The 26,771-nt window shown below is 41.8% G+C and overlaps 1 protein-coding gene across 2 annotated transcripts in view; it reads right to left on the bottom strand.

The window, feature by feature from the left end:
- Nucleotides 1–20,009: 20,009 nt before the first annotated feature.
- The window catches only part of igsf11 (immunoglobulin superfamily member 11), a 111,226-nt gene continuing 104,464 nt past the window's right edge, over nucleotides 20,010–26,771 (bottom strand). For both annotated transcript variants that reach the window (XM_053873616.1, XM_053873617.1), the window contains 5 exons: nucleotides 25,705–25,912; nucleotides 25,447–25,602; nucleotides 24,268–24,390; nucleotides 23,879–24,026; nucleotides 20,010–22,946 (listed from right to left, as the gene is read on the bottom strand). In XM_053873616.1, the coding sequence (XP_053729591.1) occupies nucleotides 22,349–22,946; nucleotides 23,879–24,026; nucleotides 24,268–24,390; nucleotides 25,447–25,602; nucleotides 25,705–25,912 (1,233 nt within the window). In that variant the 3' untranslated portion in view covers nucleotides 20,010–22,348. The remainder of the gene's footprint in view (nucleotides 22,947–23,878; nucleotides 24,027–24,267; nucleotides 24,391–25,446; nucleotides 25,603–25,704; nucleotides 25,913–26,771) is intronic.

Here is a 26,771-nt window from a genome sequence, read left to right as displayed (position 1 = left end):
ATATTTAATGCTGAAGAGTGGTGACTAAAAGAGAACAAAAAAGGCAGAAAAACTACAATGTATCAGTTATAGTTTTAGTCTGACGTTAAAAGGGCCACAAAAATACAGGCATTTGTGCCATATATGGCCACCGGGGCCGCACTTTGCCCAGGTCTGACTTCGACTGACACACAATAGTCAAGTCTTCCCGGATCACGTGAACTAGGCTTTTCCTGTTAAAATATTCTTGGGTTCAGATTAAATATTAAAAATTACAAAAATAGTTTGTCAGTTTTTTGAGACACCATGGCATCACTAATGTGGATTCAGTGTCAAACCGAGGTCAACTGCTCAGTTTTTTTGGTGTGTGAACCAATACCCATACATAGTGTGAATCTGAGATTGTGTATTTCACAGTTGCCAACAGTGGGAGCTTGGAGTGACAGTCACATAATTCCATCTTAATAGCACAGTGGAGGGTGCTTCTAAAATGTGTGGTCCTTGAGTCACGAAAAACAACAAGCTTGCTACAAAGCAGTATTTTACGATGTGTCACGTATAACTTTACATCCATAAAACTGCAAGATTTTAAAAACAGAAACTCACACAAAAAAGTCATAATATGAAGAGAAGATATTGTTCCTCACTGTCACAATTCTCTCAGCGACATTAGACTCTGCGTTACAGGTCTGTATTTGGGTCATCAACGTAGATGGGACGTCAGGTCACCTGACTCTCGTGACATCAGTCAATCCTCAATTCACACCTTGAAAAAAAATCCTTCTTTGTGTCTTCCTCTCATTCCAGTCCCTCGAGTCAAGTACACAACTATACGGGGGGTTGGACAAAACAACGGAAACACCTTAAAGCTTTAAGGTGTTTCCATTATTTTGTCCAACCCCTGTACATCCCAACAATATGGAAAACTGCTCTCATATTCGATAAGATAAGATTCTAAATTGCAGGAGTCTATTCGCTGAATTAAATGTGTATGTTGAATATTGCATATTCATTGTGGTAGAAACTGAAACATGTGAACCACTGTGTGCTCTCTCAATAAATAGCTTTACGTGTTACTATATGCAAACAAATAGCAGTGATCCCACCACTTGTGAATCATGTCATGCTGTGCGTGGTGATCCACAGATTCTGTGTGTTGCTCTCTGGGACTGAACTGGTCTCTGACTTACTTAACTGGAGTGAAATGGCTCTCTTATGGGGAAGGACATTTCCTGACATGCATAAAGAGATAAAAGCCGTTAAAAAATACAAGGCATGAGGGAAACATCTGACATTCAACATGACATTTACACAGTGCACAGTCCCACAGTGAGAGTCAATATGTAACTCGGCATAATGATGGCGGTTAATTCCACATTATAGGGGCGAGTTAGATTCATGACATGGAAGCAAATAAGTGAACATTTATGTGGTTTGTACCTGTCTGATACCAGACTGGACTTAAAAGAGCTCTGGATTGTTCAAATACATAGATGTACAGCTTACTGCAAACACAACCTTCTGGCAGAGGAAGTAAAGAGAAAGAGGAATTAAGAGCCAAGATCTCTTCCGACAAGTCTCTTTCCTGGCAAGATCAAAGCAACATGAATACGGAGGAAATGAGAAACAGCCTTCAGTGCGAAGAGCCTCAAGGAAATCAGGTTTGATTGATATTGTCAGCGGAGGCTTGGATGAAGCAGAAACGCGGTTTAGGGAAAACGCTGCATGGAAATCCAGCGAAAGTGGTTATGTCGAACAAAAGAGCAGGTGTTTTCAGAAAGATCAGAAATGATCCTTGACTCTCTGAAGAAAAGGTTCAGCCAGACAAGAGAGAAGGGAAATTTGACTACAAACAAGAACACACTTGGAAGATTTCCTGGAGACACAGAGCCCTTTCTTCGCAGAGTTTATTCATGTGACTGATCTGCTTTGACTACCATTCAACCCGCTCCCTGCAGCGAGCTTCAGCTGAACTGTTCAAACTATTGCAATGCCCGACATCCACTGCATCTCCATCTTTTTGATCGTTTATTGGAGCATTAATAGAACCTTTTTTTTCCAAAGCATGAAGGCAGCAAGTAAAATTATTCATGCCATAAGGTGACTCTTCCGGGATCAAGAGGCAGAATTTGGAGCTGAACAATCGATGAAGAGTTTGCATATTAAAGCACAGTAGCTACAGTGAGAAACAGTACGCTACAGAGCCAAACTTACTGTTGCATACTTAGAGTGAGATTGTGGGCATGTTGTCAACAGCTTGCAAACGCATTTATGACAATTTGAGGTTTAAACACGGTGAGGATTATACTTCGAACAACGCACTACACTATCTGAGATTATGAGCTAAAATCACCGTCTGCTGAAGCGCACACAACAATTTAAACTCAGATATTTTTTGTGTGAAAGCATCAAGCTATGGCAGGGACAATTTGGCTCGAAATCCCTGCATTATACAGCAGTAATATTCAGTAATAACCAATATATATGTGCACACACACACACGCACACACACACACATATATAGTGAAAGGCGAGTTTTTCCCTGACGTTTTGATATACCTGTGTAAATGCTATTTATCATGATTCAACAAAAGGTAGTCTAAGCCCATTTTCACTCTTACATTAATAAGAATTGCACAGTTTATTAAAGCTCCATTACTGTGTTTTCAGAGGCTTTCAAATTGATTTTAGATCAAGTAGGCACTGCTCTGAAATCTGAAACTAATGACAGAGCAAATGCCAAAGTGGCCTGGGATTTGACTTTTCTTGTCCACCATTCAAGTTTCATTCTGGCAGTTGATGTCTACGTTCAGCCGCGTGTCGTACATATACGTCATACATGCACGCTACTGCATTTAACAGCCTTCATTTCAGCTGAGTTACAGGACTCCAGAGATGAAGCTAAAGTGGACAAGTCGTCGGGGCGGAAAAAAATACATGAGAAAGGGGCAGACATTATAATTTATTCTTCTCTTCACTCCTTTTCAATCCACGGAAAAACATCGCAAGGGGCGGGTTGTAGGTCAGATTGAAATCTATTTCTTTGTTAAATAGACAAATAAAACCAAAAATAAAAATGTTCAATATGCAGCTTTCACTGCTTTTTGAGTGAAGACAATGTATACACCATTGCTACAATATCAGTGATGTTTCCCAGGTTTTACACGGCCAAACTTTCATGTTAGAGAGAATCTAAACCCCGTCACCATGGGTTAGTCAGTTAGTTAGGCGTGTACTAGTTCACAAGTAAAATTTGTGATTTAGGAGCAAGATTATTGTTCATTTGACTGGTTTACTATTGAGAATTTGAACTAATTCGGTCAAGAAACATTTGTCAAGAACTGTGTGCGCAGAGCCCAAGTGCCAGTGGTAACCAACGGCAAAGCGACGCCACAACAAAAGACGATTATAACTACTTATTAATTCATAAAGTAACAGAGGGTAGAAGAAAGTCATGAAACCAAGAGTAAAACATAAACCAGAACACACAATCACACAGCAGTGAAGCACATGCGTGTGGAGATCAGATGCACAATACACCACGGTCGGACGCTCAACCGTGGTAAAATACAAGGAAAAGTAAAGCAGTGGTCAAAAACTCAGGAAAATAGAAGAAATAAGAACAAGCCAAAAATAAGTGTGAGCTGGAAACACGCAGACACGGCTGAGAACACAGAGAGAACAAAAGAAAACCGAAAGCATGTGGCAGAACAGAACTGATTCACAGACAATTAAACTACCGGCCTGTTTAGTGTAGTCGGCTATTTTTAGAAACAAAGAAATATCTTTGTTTGCACTCCTTGTTTATACACAAACAGAGAACTCGCTTCAGGAAACAAGGTTTTTCCATCACTCCGGATGTACCTTTTCACATAAACGGAGCGAAACAGAGGAATGGCAGGCAGTAACGTCACAGTATGTGACGGAACTTTGACTTGCACTTTATTTGAATATTTTTTGGATTGATCATTGGTTGCTGAAACACAGAATTAGATTATTAGAAAGATGTTTCCAACTGGCTCAAAGTATGGTGCACAAAATTATTTTTGAGAACAGAAAGGGTGAAATGTTGCAACTGTAAGTCTAAACCAGGGCTATTAAAGGAAGTGAAGAAGAAACCAGATCAAGAACAAACAATGATTCAAGTTATCAATGTCAATCTGGCGCACGCCTTAAGACAGACCCGGGCAAAGTGCGGCCCGGGGGCCATATGCGGCCCGTTGCCTGTATTTTTATGGTCCTTTTGACGTCAGACTAAAACTATAACTGATATGTTTATGATATTGCTCCTCAAAATACATTGAGTGAATACTGAAAATATATCTTGAAATGAATTGCCTGTTTATCTTTAACAACTTGTCGATAGTTATGCTGATTTATATTCAAATTAAGTGCATATGAAATGAAATATTTCAACAGGTTTCTTGGCATATTTACACTTATTAATATCCTTACTCACATTTAATCTTTTTAGGGTCATTTTGTCCTTGTTACTCATGTACATATTTGGGATATTTTTCCGTTATGTTTTGTCATCATACACTCACAGTAGTTACATTTTCTAATGTGGCCCTTTAGGAAAAAGACCATTTTATGCTGCTTCACGTACTAAATTGTACCCGTCTGTTTCAAGTGATATCGCCGTCACTTTTCACATACTTTCATGTGTTCTTTACGAAGTATTGCTGTTCACCAATATATCCACCAGGGGGAGCAGCCCACGTTCATTAGAACAGCAAACTCCAAAAAGCAAACTCCAAAACAAACATGGCGACTGAGGATGAAGCATTTATTAACCTACCTCTTGCACAAAAGACGAAACAGAGGCAGTGGTTGGTGAGGCCATTAAATATATTGCGACTGTAGGACGGAGAATTTCCACCATTGTTATGTCTTCTAGAGCTACGTATGGTCCGTATCCGTAAGCTTTGTGGTGAAATACGGACAAATGATCGCAGAGCACGGACAGAAGGCTCCGTCCGTATCCGACTCCGCACCTAACATTGAGCATAAATGGGTCTTTAGGGAGGCAGTGGTTTTGTCAGGTGTGTTGACGGATTGTATTCAGCTGCAGGTGTGCAGCCCTAACAGCCGAGCTGGGAGAACAGAGGGAGACCACAGGAAGATAAAGCACGATATAAAACAAGGTAAAAGCCCATACTCTCACAGAATGAAGCACACACAGGACCCTCACTGTCGACACTCAAATGTCTTGCTTCAGTCCACACGATCAATCCACCCGACTCATATCAATTATAACCCGCAGCTTCTCTCCGCAGCAACACTGTAATGTTACTGCAAATCGGGCGCATCAGCCTTCTGTGTTAGAAAGAGTGATATTTGAGGTGTGTGGGTGCAAATGGTTTGAGCTAAAAGCTCAAAACTCTCCGCCAGCAGCTGATTGCATTACAGGCAACAAGAGCCGGCCACATAACTTTAATGCAATTCCTTCCAAGAATTTCAATTCCCTCACACTGGAATCGCAATCTCTTCTTCTGGCTGCTATCTGGTGTAAATGGAGTCTTCTCAAAGAGCGGCGTCATGCAAAAGGAGGGAAGATTGGTGCACCATCTTTTTAACTCTTATGGATAAATGGTCCAAGATGGAGGAGGTAATGACCCAGCACTTCACCTCTACTCTCGAATGCATTCTAATAAAAGGTTTTGCTGCAGACTGAGAGGATGTAAGCGTCACTCACACAAACTTTTCTCGCAACTTTTAATCAGATAAGAATTTTTCCGCTGCTTTTATGATAATTAACAATGTTAATAATTCAACTGGATGTTGACGGAAAAGTACGGAGACGCCGGGAAGAGTTGCACTGAGCAAAGCTACCCTTGAAGTTGTGGGCCTCAAGTGGTCGGAGTAGAAATATAGGATAACAATAGAAATATTTTTTCATTATTCATTAGTAATTCAACTCAAAATATAGCTTGCTTTACTGTGGTTCATTTTCTGTTCTGCCCTCCTTTTAGTGAGGAATTCTTGCCCCTCAAAACACATGAAAAAAATTGTGGCAAATGTTTGTTTTTTTTTTAATTTATATTTAAATACGGCTCATATAAAATGGAATAATATGAAAGCAATATAATGTATTCCATTTTTGTCCTTTTTAACTTGTCCCTTATTTCTATTGGCTTGGGGGCCCTTCACAGCAGTATATAATGAGGCCCCTGAAGTTCCTTAGTTGCCCGCCCCTGAGCTTGTGAAGCATGGTGACAGACTTCTATGGTCAAAGGTAAGTTTGGTCAAAAGCATTTGAAATGAATGAATCAAATATTTATTTCAATTACATTGTAAATACCATAATGAACATAAAAAATAAGCATTAAACATTAAAGATGTTGACAAAGCAGCAACACAATCAACACAGAGAGAGAAATAAACAAAAATATAGAAAAATAAAAAATAGAAATAAACTGAAATAAAATCAACAAAACAAATAAATAAAAGATAAACAATAATATAGACAACAAATAGTACAATGAACAATGAGCCTAGTGAGAGTCCACCACTATGCACCTTCCAGTATGTAGCAAAGGTGGACTAGCATCAACTACACTCCTCCACTTGCCAATGGAAAATGTACCCTTCTCTCTCAGCACCCAGCCCCAGTACGTCTCACCCATTTGTTCCTCCCCTAGCCAGAATCGGGGAGCACACCGGCCAGGTCACTTCACTGGCATGGAACTGAAGGGAGATAGCAGGTCTAAGGGTGAGAGGAGGACAACCATTGTGGTTCATAAATGCCATTCATGAAGACCTATGAGGACAGGTGAGGTGAAGAAGGCTCGATGGAAATGCCAAAACAAGACGAAGAAATCCACCTCAACACCCTGCAGAGTGTCCCGCAAACTCTTTGTGTTTTCCTCAGAGTCATTTTCTCACCATCGGAATCAAAGTTGCCGCATGCCATCATCAGATGAGCTCTGTTCATTTGAAAACACCCCGTGTCATTTTCAATGCAAGCAATTAAGTCATTATAAACCAGCAGCTGCACCCACACAAACACATTAGTGCCATTAATATAGATGTGGACACGTTGGATTGAATTATGAAGATGGAGCTGCATTCTGCGGAAAGATACTTCTCGCTGAGAGAGAGCAGTATAGGCCCCATTTAGATGTTGATTCTTTACAGTCTGTAATTCCGACATTTTTTTCTCTTTATGTGGGCGTGCCACTTTATTGAGTAAGGCTCATCTTATCACATCATTTGGGCTCATGGAAATAGACCTCAGTTCTATATTATATATATATATATATATATATATATATATAATTCATTGAAATATAGTGACCAAACTGAGATCTGAGTGGGTGTTAGTTGTCATTGTTTCAGCTGCAGGTGTATTAACATTGCTTTCAGAGGGAGGCAAAAGTGATCAGAAATAACTGAGAAGAGGAAGATCAAAAGCGGAGTCTGTTTCTGCAGTAAGCAGTTGGAGCTTCATCTGCATTGCACCACAGAAGGACAACTGGTCGGTCTCACGCTGTGGAACGTGATTTGGATTTTGAGGATCTGTCGCCTCCAATCCAATGGTGTCTTCAACTGAAGATCTGTGATTGAAGGGGTATGTGACAAAGTTCTGTATCTACGCATAAATATGCAATATGAAATCTAATATCGTCGGTATATCAGTTGGTTTTGTTGAATTTTGTTGAATCTTCACAGTATACATACGATGCAAGATCAGAGAACAAGGGACAAATGACAACTCAAGCTCTCGTCCGTACTCCATACTGCAGCGATCTTTGAGTCTATAGGTAGATCCTGAGGCCTGAATATTTGTCACTAAAAAACAAGTGCATACCCACGGGTTTCAAATAAAAACAAACTGAAGATGATATTTTTGTATACATTATGGATGGTAGCATTGTGTTGCAAGTCTCTTTAGACTTTGATCCAATAGTGTGTATTCATCAGATTGGGGGTGTACAAGCTCAATTAATGTTTCTATTTAACCAGCAAACTCACATTAATATATATATATATATATATATATATATGCACTCGTCCTCAAAATTATTCATACCCTTGCTAATTCTTGTGATTTTTTTATTTTGTGATGAGGTTTTTTTTTTTCAAATCTGTGTGTCAGTTATATGTGGCCAACAATCGAAAGAATGACAAAAATACAACACTTTAAAAAAAAATTTATTTCTGGGGTATTTTATTTCAAAATGTTCAAAATTATTCATACCCCTGACAATCTTTCAACAAAAATGTGCCAAATGAGGTAATTTTTTGTCTAGTACTGACTTCAAGATGTCACAATGAAGTAAACATTGTTGTCTAAATGTCAAAGTGAAAAAAAGACATCTTTCCAGAACAGTATAAATAGGGCGAAAGTCTTCAGGTCATTCTTAATTTCTGGTCATCATGGTCAAGAAGAAGGAGCTCAGCGAGGACCTGCGTCAGCGTATTGTTCGTAGCCACAGTGAAGGAAAAGGTTACAAGACTATTTCCAAGTAGTATGATGTCCCTGTTTCAACCATCCAGAGCATCATCAACAAGTACAAGAGGTTCAACACCGTTAAAAACCTCAGTGGCTGTGGACAAAGTGCAAGGTGACCCCCAAACCTGCGAGGGACATCTGCCAAGAGGTCAACACCAACCCACAGATGACAACCAAGGCCCTCATGGAAACCAGGCAGGGACAAAGGTGTCACGGTCCACCATTGACGTAAACCTCGGAAGACACCGCTGCTCAGTCAGAAACATCTGTCAGCTCGCCTGGCCTTTGGTAAACGTCATCTGAAGCAAGATCCCAGCTTTTGGTCAACTATCCTGTGGTCTGATGAGACAAAGTTGGAGTTATTGGGCCATATGGATGCTCAGTATGTCTGGAGGAAGAAAGGAGAAGCCTATAGGCCAAAGAACACTGCCTACTGTCAAGTATGGTGGTGGAAGCATAATGTTATGCTCCTCCAGTGGCACAGGGAATTTTGTCAGGGTCCAAGGAACCATGAAAAGGAGGATAACATCAGGATACTTGATGAAAATGTGAAGGCATCCACTGTGAAACTCCAGCTTGGCCAAAACTGGACGTGCCAGCACGACAACGATCCTAAACACACTGCCAAGGTAGTGAAGAAATGCTCCAAGGACAATGATGTCAATGTCTGGAATGGCCAAGTCAAAGTCCTGACCTCAGTCCCATTGAGAACTTGTGGCATCACTTGAAGACCAGAGTAATGGCGAGGAGACCAACAACCCTGACCCATCTTGAGGCATTTGCCAAGGAGGAGTGGACCAACATCCCACAGGAGACACGTACAGGAATCGTCTAGAAGCGGTCATAAAGAATAAAGGCTATGCCATTGTCTAGTAAATAAGACAATGAACTGGAGTATGAATAATTTTGAACATGACATTTTTTGGGACTCCATTAATAAAATCAAAATCTCATTTCATCACAAAATAAAAAAATCACAAGAGTTAGCAAGGGTATGAATAATTTTGAATAACCAAGATTCATTGCTTTTGAGCCAACCAATGTCCATCTCTGATCCTTCATCACTGACAAGTCCTCACACCAAGAATGATGTGGTTAGAAAACATGGGGCTGCTGTCCTTCATTGCCATGAACCTGTTCTTCTTCCTCAAAAACTATTGACACAGTGTTCAAATCTTCACAGCTATTGATGGCAACCTCCTCTGCTTTAATACACTCAGCCATGTTTGTTCACAGCCTTTGTTCCTGTCATTACGTCAACAGACGGCGCCAATGTTTGTCCCAGTTACAACAACAGAGCGTTGAGCTCATCTGTATTACAGTACAAAATGGAAATCGTAAATGGAAATAGAATTTTGAGATTGTCAGGTTTCTAATTCATGTCACTCCAGCTCCACCTTTTGAAAACCCATCCTCCAATCACAGTGACTTGACAAACCCAGGGCGAGAATGTCAACTTTAAAGAGATGCTTTACATCAAGTCTTGGCAGAGGTTATGGTAATTTGTGGATTCCCGAACTTCACCCCGACATTCTATCCAAGGGAGGCAGAGTCGAAGGAGTCACTGATGGGCAGAAGCGGGGTAATTTGAGAACCTGGAGGTGGATGATATGCGGCAAGAACAAGAGAGCGATTTGTGCTGTGGATCATCAGAGCGGGGGGGAGGGAGGTTGGGGGTGGAGGAGAGGATGTACGGAATCATCAACATGTCCCTGACATTTTTTCAGGAGAAGGATAGGTGTGAGAGGGAGGATGCACAAGATCGGTGAAGGTGGAGGAGACTGACTTGCTGTGGCCACGTCTGACAGGAAGACATAAAGATCTTTCTAAATATTGCAACAGCTTCTTAGACATTAAAACAGCAGGTAGCAGAAATGTTCCAGAACCAAATGTCTTTTACATTGCAATGTCAAAAAAAAAACCCAAAAAAACATTATTTTGTTATTACATTTCTGGTACATTTATTATCATATTTGTATTGTTTAGGCATAAACCTCCTGGAACTATCACAGATGTGAAGGGGTTTCGGCATCCTCCTGTTATGCTCTGTTGAGGCTCGCATGGCAAACAATCCCCATGGTGAGAAGCCAGACATGGAGTCATTTCAGACAACTGGAAAACAGCCGTGCTCTCGGCTGGACGTGGGTCACTAAACCTCGGCTCCACCGCATGCGATGGATCTGGGGGAGGGACCTGTCTGCTAGCACCCAGTGGACAGCGGATATTTGGCACCAGTCAAGGGTCTACATTTACAACCTGAATTTAAATCTCCCTTGCACATATTCGGTGCAGCCTTCAGGAGAAGGTGTATGTCGTAGTGTTTTCTGCTATGTGCAGCTAACATGGAAGAAAATCCATGGGTGAAGAGATGTAAGACATCATGAGAAAGTTTCAATAACACAATAGGAAGGTCTAACAGCCACGCAACACATATCATTTCTTCACTGACACTGAAGATGAAACGCATGTTTACAGAGACACCACACAGATCGGACCTCAAGACATTCCTCACGTGACGTCTCAGTTCTCGCTTATGGGAACACTATTGCATTCATTCAGAAACAGTTTTACACTCATTCACCTTCCAATTAAACAGAACCGATTTTGATGATGTAAGGTGTATTTCCGTACTGCATATTTATTCATAGTTACAGAGCCCTGTCAGGAACCCTTTAATAACAAAAAAAACACAGAAATATATTTCGAAATAAAGCAGAATTAATATTGTGTGCACCTCAGCAGAATCTTTTGAAACAAATATAGTCAATTGTTTTTTAATATATGTAGACACACTCGACAGAAACAAAAGAAGAGCAGTATAATGGATGTACAGCCAATTCAACCATGTCCTCATTGCATCATGGCGTTTGCTTAGATGAATCTGTTGTCCAATGTAACGCGCACTGAGAGATACATGCTGCTGCTGCTGTGCTTCAAGTAATAATTGCTTTTGCAAAACTAATTAATTTAACTGAATTGAATCTTGCAGGTCATAATGAAACGTGAAATTGTATTCAATGAGTAATGACTGTTTTTCCTGGTACTTAAGTTATTAATCCTGTTTTAGATAAAGTGCCGCTTGGAGATGGGAATTTCACGCAAACACAATGAATGTCAGTGACGGTACGTGATAACACCACAATGCAGTGTATTTTTAGGAGGATTAGATCAGATCTGTTTGAAATCTAAAGAATATATTCCATCTTCTTACCAACACTATGAATTTAAAACAAAGATGCTACTGCCTTTTGAAATCAGCCTGTCTTTATATAATAATATATAATAGGATGCACACGAAAACCTTTCTGTGCAAAGCATTTGCTTATTTTTCGTTCTGTTGTTGAATTCGCTATTGCCTCCTCCATGGTTGGTTGACAGAGCAACATAGCAAGTAAGATCAAGACACTGACACTACATTCAATCATGTGAAAACACAGGTTTGACCCCGTCCAAGTCATGACACACCACTGACCCGGAACCCCATGTTGAGCTGTCATCTGCCGCGCATAGAGTCAAGTTACAGACGCAAACCAGAATCACAAGGAAGCCTTCCTCATGAGTCTCAGACAAGTGCACAGAGAATCACTTCCCCTCGTTTCTGATTGTAACATTTGAGCAGGAATCGGCTAGACAGCAAGACTCGGTTATCACAGCAACACTCTGCAGTCTAATCCATAGCTATACAGCCATGCTGCTCACATCCTTGGGCAGTTAAACTGAAGCTTTGTCCCACTTCATTGAGCAAATTTCATCAGAACTTTCTTTTGTAGACAGATTGTTTGAACAAAACATGGCATCACAACTTCACATAAACAAGATCAATCCCTCTTTAATCCAGAATATCAATTAGCTTTGTCAACTTTATCTTGTTTAAAGTTTGTTTCTGTGAGTCATTCTTCACTTCCATCACTGCACTGAATCTATTCTCTCTTTCCCCATTCTCCATTGATTCTCCCCAAGACGGACTGCCTTGACCCCCGACTCGGTGGGGTTAACAACATCTATACAAGGTCTGAAACACTATCAGGCCAGTGGACAGAAAGACGTTCCTCTTTTTCTTCTGCTTCTTCTCTGTCTCTGTGCCTTTCATGAGGTGATGGTGTTCACACCGAAGGCGCCAAAATAACATCACAAAAAGGTAATTGGAAAAATTTGAATCCAAGAATTGAGTGAATTCTCTCAACGGCGGTCAGAAAGGGACAACTATGAAAATAATAAATAGCCTTTAATAACCAGTGGTTCATTGAAGTGCGCTCAAAGATTAAAAAGCACCTATGCATTTCACATGCTGATGATAAATGGCAAGTAATACAAAGAGCCTTCTGTCATTTCCCCTTTTTGTTTTGCCCTTTGCTGTGCTTTGTTTGTGAAATCTGATCGCCCAACTGTCCAGACACCAAATAGTTGCTTGTTTAGCACATCACTGTTTGGAAAACTAGATTATCAAAGATAAATGATGGGCAGATTCACTGTTCACACAACATATATACATAAAGGATTGGTTGTTCTTGCAAGAAAAATAATCAGGTTTATGATCACTTTATTCATAGGCCATTTCCGATCCGGGTTTTGTTGCTGAACACGTCCATTTATATGGCCTCATAGAAGATGTTATGATCATGTATGTTCAGAATCATGTATGGTAACATATGACAAGGTTTGTTGTGGCTTTAACTTGATCAAGTCAAGACTCAAGTGTGATGATAAGGTTTCATAAAACAGTGTCCTGATCTTCACCAGATGGCACTCGTTGCTGTAAAATCTTTGGATTTGAAAAAACATTTTCAATGAAATCTCAAATCATTTTTCAACCAACAGCGCCACCTGCTGAGCTCTGAAAATGAGGACACAGTTTCATGAAGCCTCATCAGCCCATCACTACTAAAGAGCCTTCATCCATGAACCCTTCTGCTTAAAATAACCACCTGGTATTGTATATCGTAGTCCAAAATAAGAGACCTCTGTTCGTTCAAATTCTGCACCTTATAATATCCAATAAACCTTTTTAGAAGTTGTCAAACATAATCATGAAGCTTTACAACTGCACTATGGTCTTTTATGTCTCGAAAAACAACAACAGCAAGTTTGTACTGTTACACACTTCCCACAGAGCCTCATTTACATTTCACAGTCCAAGGAGGAGTGGGCCACTTGATCAATATTCAGCCTTAATCGATAAAGCAGCTCCAATGTGTCGATAGGAAACACATTAAACATGCGCCACTATATTCTTGGGATCCATATTTTGTACAATACAGCTGCAACAGCTGCAGAACTTGTCAGAAAACAAGCATAAATCACTGTCATAAATCACTATAAAGTATTTCACGATGGTTGAAATCGTGATGCTACAGGTGTCAGCCATTGTGCTGGTTAACACAGGACCCAGGTTTGAACGCTTGCAAGAGCTTGGTATCACGAGGGGGTGCAGTGGGGAGCAGCGCTCCAGGCCATGAGGAGTCAGAAGCCTGAACACAAAGATATCCAAGTATCCGTTCATTAAATATTGACACAGCACACCCTAAATATTGCAACATTATTGCACCACCGAGGATCACGACAAGTGTGTTACTATCCTAACAGATATGAATAAACAGATGTTCAATCGTGTAATCACTTGGGGACACAAACATCAGGCCAGTCACATGGTCTGCTGCCATGCATATGAATATTGTAAAAAAAAAAAAAAAAGCACACACTACACTACGTCCTCATGAGTTTAGGGCAAAGAAGAGGAAGCATCCAGAGAGAGGATGGAAATGCCTTGTTCATGTCAGAGGTCAAGATGAGGATGGTCAGTAACTCAACTACCATGGTGTTTAGAACGCCATTTCTGGGTGAACAAGAAGCAGATGTGCTTCAGAAGAGCAGTGCCAGGTGCCAATCCTGTCAGAAGAGGAAATCGTGGGTACCATTTGAACACAAAAATTGTGGAAGTAGGCAGAAACCAGGGGGGTTGGTGGCTGGAGGCAGAGCGACTCGAACGACAAGAGGAACAATGAAATATGTTTACACGCGAACATACACGCAGAAAGAAGAAAAGAAATCAGAAAGGAAGGTCAAAGAACAATGAACAGATCACTCAATGGAATCAAACAGACTGGCTGGCAACACTAGAAAAAGAGTCACGAATGAAATATTTTTACTTTACTGTGTAAACAGTGGCTATTTTCTCACAGACTTTTGCATCCAACATCTTGCATGCTGACACGATTATTGGGCCGTCTTTGTCCCGATCACACACCATCGCTTTCACAGCACTTTCATGTTGTGGGTTGTGTTTGTTGCTTGTTGTGATGTCCCCACCTGATTTTATCATCTGTGATCTCACAAGATTTGGGTGACATGATTGTTGACCAGCATTGAGCCAAAACCTTTCTGTGTGTGGTATGCAGCGATGAAACCATCTGTGAACAACACAGACATCATGATCAACGGCAGACTTTTTGCTTTCCTTTGTGGAGTCTTTTTTAAATAAAGAATTTGAAAATCCTTATGTGTGTGCGGCCCACCTTTTGTCTTTCAGTTTAATAACATCTCTTCCGCAGCATATCCTGAGGTGCCTTCTAGGAAGCATGGTGACTATTGTGCAGTACCACATAAAGCACGCCTCTCTCTGGATGAGATTGACATCAACATTATGCTCAAAAGTCACTTGAAAATAGTTGCTATTTGACGCCTAAGGAGCTAGAACGTGTTGGCGTGGCAAAAGAAGAAAACCAAGTCAAACAGAAAGCATGTCAGGGTACAATGACAGACACAGAGAAATATTCTGTAAGGTTCAAGCAACAGGAAATAATGAGAACATAAGGGACATATGGAGAGGCCAAGCAACCAATGCGCCACACAACACTGGAATCTGGAGGCTTAATACTGCAAGTTTACTGCGGATTTCTGCTGCAACATTCTGGGTCTGAATTTGGCATAAACAGCATGAAAGCATGTATCCATCCTGTCTTCAGATGTAATGGCGTAGAGCATATTTTCTTGTTACACTTTGGGCCACTTTGTATAACCGAGCCACTGACTTAAAATGCGTCCGATCCGGGTTTTCTTGCTGAACACATCCATCCTTTATGAGAGCACCCATTTTCTAATGGATATTTCCTGCAAAATCACGCACCGGTTTCTTGAACATGACACTTTACTTGAGTGGTCTCCACAGCCACCAGATCTTAATCCAATAGAGCATCTTTCAGGTGCGATGGAATGGGAGAGTCACATCACTGATGTGCAGCCAACAGATGTATGGGAACTGTTAGCTACCATTGTGACATTATGGAGCAAAATTTGGGAAAATGTTTCCAACATATCTATGCCACAGTTGAGGCAGCTGACAAGGCAAAAGGGCTTCCAACTCTGTACCAGTCGGGGTACAGGAAATCATCTCATAAACCAGTTATACTTCTGGGTAACTTGCTGTCACAAACTATTTTTCCCATTTCATCCATCAAACAGCGACTGACTGTAAAATAAAACACTTCGGGTGCTGTGAAAGAATTGTGGGGCCAAAATCTACACCGGCAACACACTTCAATGTTTCAGTCATTCTGAAATAGGCTTTGATGCCTGCTGGTGCCAAGTTGCCATTTTAAGAGTAACTACAAGTGACAACCGCCACGGTCATTTGCAGTATAATAAATATGATCCGTTCCATTTGTTCTTGAGATGAGGATGTCGCAAATTGACAATGCCCCATACAGATGAGGGCCATAGCTGCAGAGGCTAACTCTAGGATAGATGACAAGATACAAGAGAGCCATCATACTGTAGAAGGGTGAAGTTTCTGGTGAGCAGGTTGAGGTTCAACAGCTGGATGGACGTGGATATGCAGTGGTACCTCGGTTTTCAAACATCCTGGGCTTTGAACAAATCAGAGTTCAAACAAAAATTTTGAGATTTTTTTGCTTCGGATTTCGAACGAAAATCCAGAACTCGAACACCCCCGAAAAAAGCCGGAAAAAACATCACGTTGCGCGGACCGATCAGCTGAGCCACGACGCGCTTTGTTATTGTGTATAACGCAGCCTCCGTATGCAGACGTGTCCCGTTAGCTCCATTTACTGACTGTTTTTTCTTCATATTCATATTCATATTGTAAAACCTTTCCTGTCTCCACACTGGACCGTGGTAGAGTGTCACAGAGTGTCACACTTGAATATTTCCACAGACCATACGGCCATCTTTTTCTTTGTTGCTCACCATTTCCCATCTGGCTTATCCACCTCACCCAAGCCTGCACATCCTCCATCACACCTTAATGTCCTCCGTAACTGCATCTATGATCCTCACTGGTTGTCTTTCCCCTCATCTGACACCTTGTACTCCCATTTCTTACAAACTTGGTCCAACAACCCCTGTCCACCACCCCTCCAAGTGAAACATCTGGCCTCCTAACTATTGTCCCCAAACATCTCCCTATGAGCTGTCTGGTGATGGGCTTCATGAAGCATCATAACCCCATTACTACTTCTAACATGTATTCGCATCCTTCTTAGTCTTCCTCTTCTCCCATCTGATGTTGCCACAGCATCCTCCACTTTAGCGAACCTTGTGCAACCTCTCCAGTCAGACCTATCTTCTTCCTGTTCTCTTCTATCAGGTCCATAAACCAGATGGTTGTCTTCCTCTCCTTCTTTTGCTGGAACTTTCATTTCTAACATTGTTTGTCCAACATGTTCCCTCTCTCACATCGCCACATGTCCCAACCAGAGCGTCCGAGTAACTGTATCTAAATCAGGTATCATGGCTGGCTTCCACCCTGGCCGCACTTTCCTCTTCAACTCCCTTGATCTCTGAATGACTGATCTCAAGTACGTAATCTGTTTTCACATCGAATGTGGGGGGAAAAAAACACAAACTTTCATCCAATCCCCGGCAGTGATCTCACACAAAACAATTCAGAAGTGTAATCCACCTGCGAGTTGCACTGCCTCTGGGGTAACACTTTGATTTGGGAATATGAAACCTGCTCTTCTGTCGCCATTCCATCCAGGCTGTGTGTGAAATGAGAAGTGAATTGTCTGAGCGGTGATAATATCTTTCCATATGGTCCGGTGATGCGCGTAGTAAACAGGGACGATATACCTCCAGCTCAATCATTCATGCAGGGAGCCATCTCTTCTCCGGCATCGAAGCCAGACAGCAGCGGTCATTGTGGTAATTCAAACTGAACAAAGGCGACAGAGTCAATGCGTCTCTTTATTTGCGTCGCACAGAATTAAACATTTTCCCTTCGAGAAAGGATTATTCTACACCGATGTGTGAGTGAGAGCGAGAGAGAATATACAGCGGCAGTTGTGAGGATACAATTATCTTTTCACATAGTCCATACGTCCGGCGGCCAGTTGGGACACTTATTCATGAAGTCTGTTACTGCAAGGACTCAGGGATCTGACAGAACGAGAAATAAAGAGAGAAGCATGAGATGGCGGCTGGATAGAGAGACACTGGAGAGCAGTGGATGTCCAAAATGATTTCTCGGTAACAGATTTGTGCTCTCAGGCCTGAAACCAGAGAGGCTTGATTGGACATATTCTGCTCCACATGTCTGCTCTGCTGGGAAATGGCTTTCTGCAATTCTCCTTTTCTTTCATTTGTTCGCCATTTCATCGGTCAGTGTGTTCACTTTTGTGAGCTGCATATAAATGAACGCTCTCCCATGCATTCCCCCGTATCAGGCTGGAATCAAATCTAGAAGCTCATTGCTGCTTCTATAGCTGGAATCGTGCTATCGATTAGCTAAAAAGCCATGAAAACCAAGCCTAATGCCCAAGTCTATTTTCTAGTGAGAGCATATTTAAGGGCTGAAAGTGTTTACTTGCGGAGCCGCCTTCACATGGGGTAGATAAAGTTTTCTGATATTTTTTCCTTTTAATCTAAGGCTTAGAAAAATATTTTTAATACACAGCCGACGCAACACAAAGTGTTCTTCATCAAAGCCAGCATTAGCATTTGAGCCGAAAAGAACATGAGCGTGCTGAGCCACAAAATATATTTGTCCCTGTGCGGTGGATATTCCGTGGCCCCCATTAACTTAATTTACCAGTTCAATAAGGCTAAAAGCTTCGCCGCTGCCGCCCCGCCATGTCGCAAGGTTAAAAGACATTGTCTAGACGGCCTCGTACATCTACAAAGACATTTATCAGAGCATTAGGACGGCCATTGATCACCGTTATTATGATTATTTATGAAGCACTTACGGAGGGATTCTCATCATCGAGGAAAGCCAGGGAAGAAGATTGGCTGCCGTGCTCTAGATGGAATTAGCAAACATACAAGGAGCCCTTATGCATAATAGAAAGGTGCCGCGAGAAATGTGACTTTTACAAGAACCTTCACAGGCAGATGTTTGACATTTCGCGCGAAAAACTTGTCCAAGTCATGTTACATATCATACGCTATGTTTTGTGAGACTTTTTGGGAGTTATTTCGAGTCGAGTCAGAGCTCATAAAAAAAATAAAAAATAAAAAAATTGATGCTGAATCAGATATCAGAGAGGTTTAGAAGGCGCATGCTTCAGAATGATAACAGACCACGTCGACACAATCGCTCCTTTTGAGGTCTCATGTGAAAGTTAGCTCATTTGGAAGGGCCACGGTTCATTGATCTCCCAGCCGTGGCCTTTTTAAAGGTCATTTTTGTTGATTCTGAACGCAGTTTGAAAGTGAATAAAAGGAGCAGAGGCGAAAACTCAACTGAGGCGTCATGATAAATGTCATTTAAAGTGCTCTGATTAAGATCAGAAATTAGTTTGAAAGGCGCTTTTTCCTCTGATGCGCCATTCAAATAACCCTGACATCAATGTCAGTGTTCAGGGCTGAGGATGAGCAGTGTGTGAACACTCCCATCTAGTGGTGGATTTCTGACCCACACAGTTCCCCTAACATTGGCTATTTTGGGATTTCAATTAACCCACAAACGTGTGTCACACAGAGGGAGTCGCTCGCATGAATTCAGTGCAGTTCACCAGGGATGAAATTCAAACTCCACACAGAAAAGTGGAGCTGAACATGAGACAGCATTTATATCAAGAGAAAAGATTTTAGTCAGCAGAGAAATCGGGATCAATATGATCATACACCAGAGGAAATTTGAAGAGAAAAACAAACCAAAGGGAATGCAGGGCTCAGCAGAGCACTGGAGTTGAAGACGCCCAGGTTTTCATTGAAGTGTCTAGATTGGAAAAGAGCAGGTCAGAAGGAGCTTGAAGGGAAGGTCGACTGAAGATTTGAGCAATGAGCTGCAAGCCATGGAGAAGATTGGTGTGACCAGTGAGGATGATCCAGACCGGTGGAGATGGAGGATACTGATACGTAGTTTATCCTTAAAATATGTTACTTGGTTATATATATTATTTTATGTACATTTTATTAAAATATTGTCAGTATAAATCATTCATATTGGAAGTCTTTAGACATGGTACAAGACATTAAAGAAATGTATTTTTAAATGTATTTTTAAATATATATTTTTTAAAATAAATATAAAATGCTTATATATAATGTATATATATATATACCACACTCATACGCACCCAAATAATTACACAAAACCAAATGTATTAACAAGATTTATTCACTACAAGTTCCAGTGTTATTTTTGCCTATTTCTTAGCAACCCAGCAGAAAGAACCTGATGTATTTTATTCTTTACATATTTACACATTGGTTTGGTCATTATTTGTCTATGTACAAACTCAAATACCACCTTGTAAACATAAAACAACATGTGGCCAGAGCAGAAATGAAAGGATTTCAATAGAACTTTAGACGGATGAAGCCCCACCCCCTTTCCAGCATTTCACCTCCATTTTTTCCCTCTGAAGAAGAGATTATCCTGAGTACCTGGACGGTTGGGACAAGAAGAGAGGGGTGTTCACAACGGAGACACTGACACCTGATCTACGAGAGAATATCAAAATAATGTCATGAACACACCATGGACCACACGGTTTGATTGGCATCTGTTACTTACTCAGATCCAAGTATATGCTACTGTGTTGGTTTGTTGTGTCACCATTTCTTCCTTCAACGCGTGTTGTGAGGTGGTCTGGCCTCAATATGTGGGTGAGATGTTGTGTCGACGAAACATGTTATTGCTTGTTATCATAAAAGTACTGATCATTAGTTAATATCTGAGTGTTTTTTATGTTTAAAAAAATGCACAGAAAAGATATATTGCTGCCGCACATGATCAACTTCTTTTAATCTCCAGATGTAATTTTTAGTGATGGACTGAAGAGGCTTCATGAAACCTTGACCTTTTCAGGGCCCACTAGATGTCACTCTCAGCTGTAAAATCTCTGGATTTGTTCACTGAAACCGCTCTTTATTTTTAAATCAACAGCGCCACCTACTGAGCTCTAAAAATGAGGAGTCTCACCTGTCCATCACTAGTGAAAATGATATTAAAGCCTTAAAAATATTCCATCATAAATCACCATCATGTGTAACGTGAAGTCGTTGTTTTGTTGTTGTTTTTTGCATTCGGTAAACAGGTTCAAAACAAATATGTTGTTTTGTTCATACTGTTCGTCATCCTCACAACAAAAAATGGCACCAACTTAAAACATTTGTTTTATATATTAATAGTATAAAACGGCTGAGTTTTTGATAATATTTCATCATCATAAATTGTATCAGACTCACGTGAGACTAACAATTCTCTGAAAATATAGTTTCCACAAATATTCAATTCCATCATATTAAATCTAGTAAGACAGATGTTTTCTTCCAATTGGTGTTGCAGGTTTCAAATAAAAACAAAATTTTACATTACAGAAGAGAGAAAAACATTTCCAAACAATGCATCAAAACAAAGACCAAATATTGCTTCATAAAAAAAATTTGAAGGGTAGACTTTCTTACACTTCACCAGGTATTTTGTCTGAGTATTCGTAAAACTAAACTGGGTCGGCCTCACACTGCGATGAGAATGGTTTTATAAACGCTGAAATCCCTTCGGTGAAATTAACCAGAAAGAAAAAGAGCAAAATTAAGACACATCAGCTGCAAAATAATCCAGACGTAGGGTAGCTCGGATTTGCAATCTAATCTACTGCTGTAGATACAATATGTACAGTAGAAAACAGTTCAGCTTTGAGTGTACGGTATATTTGGTTAGCTAAAATAATGTTGAAATAAGATGCGGTCATCTCAGTGTCATGGCTGACATGACAAACACGGGGAGATGAACGTCCAGGACAGATGAGTGAGAGACATAAAGGACGTCCCAGTTCTACTCACTGTACCCGCAGAAGGAGTCAGGACGCTCGGGAGAAGCATCACATTACTAAGACAGTTGAGTCTTCAGTAGTTTTTATGATATATAGCTGCTCTAGAAAGAGCCAGAATAAAATTAAAACAGTTCATTCACTGAAGTTAACTGGGAGTCCTATTGCACCGAGTAAAGCTGTTCCTCTCTATATATACTCTTCTAAGGCCATTTCAAGTACTTTCATCTATAAGTCGTTCCAACATTCATCATTCCTTTCATCACCATCAGTCAAATAAAAATAATCTGCCAAAAATAGTGACTACATTTTCCAAGAAGAACAGAACACGTGCATCTGTGTGGAGATCAAATCCGGTCCAGCCATGCTGCGTGGACGCCAAATAAATTGCTTTTGTTCCTGAAGTCTGAAAACACACCTTGGTACAAAAGTGTCTGTAAAACGCTGTACCCCTCAGCAAACACTGATCCAGCTAGGTTTGATCCGATCGGACGCGAGTCCTCTCCCGTAAAGTAATTGGCATTGAACGAACTCTGCACAAGTTTGAGATACGAAGGTGGTGACAAACAGAAAGACACACTTGTAAAGGGCAGTGGACTGCTTCAGTCCAAATCCAGTCTCTCTTTTGACAAAAAACGGCTGAAAAACTAATTCAGTCTTTTTGCCGCAGCGGATTTTAGACTAGTGACCCTGCTCTGTTCTGGGCAGGCACCATGACGGGCACCGCCCCCATTCGCTCCAGTGTGGCCTGGCTCACCGCGTAGGAGTGTGTGTGCTGCCCGTGCGCGGACGTCACCGCGGGCTTGAGGCTCACGGAGCCATTGCTGCGCACCATGGCGGGGGGAGAGGGGGCAGAGTTTGTGGTGACCACCAGAGTCTTGGGCGGCGGGAGTGTGTGGCTGCCGTTGGCAAATGACGTTGCCGTCGGTGTGGCCTGCGCGTGGCGGGAAAGTGGGACGGAGCCCGGTGCGGTGACCACAGAGCTGTGCCCGTGTCCAGTGTGTCCTGCGTGCCCTGTGTGCCCCGCATGTCCCGTGTGTCCCGCATTTTGGGACTGGCCGGGTCCGTGTGTTCCAGGAGCTGCCGCGGAAAAGGTCTGCCGTGTGTCTCCGTTGTACCGTGTGTAGGAGTTGGTGTCATAGTTGGGTTTGGGGTTGTGCCAGTATCGACTGTTGTAGGTGTTGGTGGACGTCAGCGTGTCATTCTCTGAAGAGGAGGCGTCGGCATGGAACGCTTTCACGGATGATGACCTCTTTGGAGGAAGGTCGTCCTCTCTGTGGAGCAAAAGAGGCTGTTACACAAGCCCATATTGTGATATTTTTTAACTCACATTTATAGATATTTTATCTATATAATTAAGATACTTTTTGAGCATTTGAAATATCATTGATCACTGACACAGTTGTTTCCTGTGATGATTGGTTTTCTATTAAACAGTCACAAAATGTCTTGCTGTTACTATAACCTCCTGACAACCAAGCTCATATGGTCAAGATGGTCACACCCACATCTGCGGTGCGTCAGCACTCCAGGGGGAGCGAACAGCAAGTCGACCAAATAAGAGTGAGCATGGTTTTATTCATACCCTGGCGAGAACCAAAACCTCAGATTCTGAAATGGTGATGTTTCTTTTGGACTTTTTGGAAGTCATTCATTGTCACTTAGACTTAGACTTTCTATATTGTCATTGCACAAAAACATATGACTATATTATGGCAACGAAATTTCGGTCTGAGGCCTCCGGTCTCCAAAAACAAAACTATATGTCCAAAAATAAATAAATATTCGATAAATACTAGTCCAGAAGATGTACAAATAAACAAATAAACAGTACTGCAGCTACTGTCTAACATTCAGCAGCCTGACAGCACCAGGAACGAAACTGTTCCTGAATCTGGTGGTTCTGCATCGGATGCTACGGAACCGTCTGCCGGATGGCAGGAGGGAGAACAGTGCATAGTGGGGATGAGTAGAGTCTGCGATGATCCTTTGTGCCTTGGATAAGCAGCTGGTAATACCACTGGTATTGGAGTAATGCTAAGAAACGTGTCAGTTCTATTTATTTCTTTTATTTACATACCGTAAATATGGAAAATTTACAGCGTGCCGTCAGCTTTTGTCCGCTTTTTCAATAGATCCATGCATTCAGATGATCATTTGGAGCAAAGTTCAAAACACCAATGAAGAACACACAGTTGTCACAGACCTGATCTCATTGGGAATCTCCTCCTCATCGTATTTGTTCTTGTTCTTCCAGTAGAAGAGAGACACCACCACCAGCAGGGAGCAGATAATGACTGCCAGGACTCCAGTGGCGATGGTTCCTGCGATCAGACCCACACTCTGGGGCTGCGCTGTGATTGACATGGTTTAAAATGTTAATATTTGCATGTTAGACCGTGGGCTTGCACAGACCTAGATGAACATGCGCCGCTACATTTCAATCTTGTCAACCTCAAATTGATACAAACGAAATAGCGTTGCACAAGAAACAGATGTGCTTGGAGAAACTCAAGAGTTTGCATCTCTGCATGGTCTAGTGAAGCCTGAATTTCCTGGCATCACACAGCCCTGGAAGTGAATGAGTTCACTTACGTGCCACCACCTGCAGGTTGAGCAGACAAGTGCTCTTGCCAATGGCATTACTGGATGTACACTGGTATAGACCTGAGGTGCTGGTGCTGATGTTTCTCAACGTGACCGTTCCCTGCATCTGGTCTGGAGTGAACAAAACGATACGCATAAATTTAGTGTTTAATTATAGACAAAGTAAATACATAAACAGCAACACTTATTTAAAAAAAACAACAACAAACATAGCCTTCAATTTCAAGTTCCTTCTACCGCCACTAGATGGCAATAGAGCGCTTTGAGAAACACTGCTTTTGCCACAGTAGTGCAACTAATAACTAAACTTGTTTTATTATTGAAGACACTTGAGCGTCTTTTTAAAGTGAGGAACAGGTGCAGTAGTTCACCAGCTCCCCTCACAGCCTGTCAACAAACATCGCCGCTTGTCTGCTCAGTGAGCGACACATTCACAAAGTCAAGATGCCGTTTCCATTTCAATCAAATGCAAACAGCAGAGTTTATATTTGCTATAAAGACACTACCCCACTTCTGTTTCGCCCGGGCTGCATGGAATTAAATGTTGTTTTCTGTTTGTAAACTGCCTTTGCTTTGCTCGGCAGCTTTGGAAAGTCCCATGAAGAATTTAAAAGGCTTCCCGTTGGGAGCTAATATTTTGGGCAGTCTGTTGTTTGCAGTTCATTGAAAGGTGGACTGTGATGGACCGCTTGTTTTCACATGAAACAGCTGACCAGTGATGAAAAATTCATACTGTTGAAATGGGCACAGCTGGAAAAAGAAAGGAGAGTCCACGTCACTTTTGAGTCTGATGCTGAAAACCAGTGATTCTGGAGGATCCCAGAGCAGGCGGAGAACTCTGGCCCTCAAGTCATTCTGAGGCCGGTCCAGATTGGAAAATTAAAAATAGACCATTAATGAACTCAGAAAGAGGAGTCGGTGTTCAGCATGAGAGATGGAAGAAAGGCAATAGAACAACTCATTCAGTGCATCCGCACACGCTCCACTTCATCGCATTCACGCACCAATCATCAGCCCTCGGCAGGATCAGAGAGGGGAAATCTTCAGACAGGTCTGGGCCTGGCACACCACAGGTGATGGTGGGGTCGTTGCTCACTCTACTTGTGTGACATTTACCAGCAAAGGTGGGGCAAAAAGGAACTCCGACGGCCAGCCTGTGACTAATACCTTGCATGGCGTTGTGCGGCAGCCTGGGCAGCGCATCCAGCTTCTCCCAGGAGTAGGACGGGGTGGGTATGCCTTCGTCGGAGTTGCAAAGCAGCATGATGTCACTCCCCACATCTAGCGTGCCCTGGATCCGACATGTTGGCACCGATGGGGGCACTGGCAGATGGAGAGAGTAGGTGGTGACGTGTCAAACCGAAGATTATTTCACAGGGAATAGCTGATGCCGGTTTTAGGAGGATCCACCGAACGGTTGGTTACCTAGCACAGTGAGGCCAATGACGCCAATGTTGCGCCCCCCTCTGTCTGGGAAGTTGTTCACCAGGCATTGGTACGTCCCAGTGTCTGACAGCTGGGTGTTATTGATGAAGATGGAGGCACTTGTGCTTGGCATAGTGGCCACAAAGCCCACGCGACCATTGAGGTGGTTGGCCAGACTGAAGACTTGGCCGCCCTGGTAGATGATAACCTGGTGTGGAACAAGAGGAACACAGTCAGTGGAGAACTTTAGCAGCATAGGGGGCCCCTTACTTTGGGATTTCTGACCCTCAACCCCTCACTTCGAACAGGATTCCGCCATTGAAGGACAGCGAGGGATGTACAACGCCCTCTGCTTTTGTGTTCCCCACTGTCTAAATAAGAAACATCACCGCCCCCACCACCCATTAAAACTTTTGGACTCCAAGAGTAGTGTCAGGAAAGTGAGCGAATATGACATGATTAAATTCAGATGATCATTTTAGCTTCATATTCATAATTCATATCTATTTCAATCAGCAAAACGATTCCTTGCATATAATATCAATCACTAGAGGGAGACCAAGCTCTATCAATAAGAGCTACTGTATGACGCACCTCTTTTGAAAACACAAAAAGTTTGTTTGGAAGTTACTGTTGGGGCAGTTTGGGGCTCAAGGTAAATATACACAAGGGATTTTTTTATAAGATATTTTTACAGTCATTTCACTATGTTCTTGTACGGGCTTGATCTATTTCATTTTAATTTTATTCTCATGAAAAAAGTGGACAATGAAGTTATTTTTCTTGAGAAATTCCACAAAGGAAACTCTCTCAAATTTTCATGAGTACAGCTGACTCACAAGGAGTCGAAACTTTGATTATTGTCAAACAGCGACGCCCTTTATCCCTCCAAAAATTCTCCTCCAAGTCAAAGCCACATGCAAAACAGTCCTCAGCTGTGCCCACACAAAAGATGAAGAGGACACACACATAGCATGTATTGACACACACACACACTCGGAGCACGGGGTGGCATAAGAGGAGCTATTCACTTGGGTGAAAAAGAAAAAAAAAAGCCCTCATTGAAC

The sequence above is a fragment of the Synchiropus splendidus genome, chromosome 8 (assembly GCF_027744825.2).
Source record: "Synchiropus splendidus isolate RoL2022-P1 chromosome 8, RoL_Sspl_1.0, whole genome shotgun sequence".
Taxonomy (NCBI): Eukaryota; Metazoa; Chordata; class Actinopteri; order Syngnathiformes; family Callionymidae; genus Synchiropus; species Synchiropus splendidus.
This window is presented reverse-complemented; position numbering and strand designations above follow the sequence as displayed.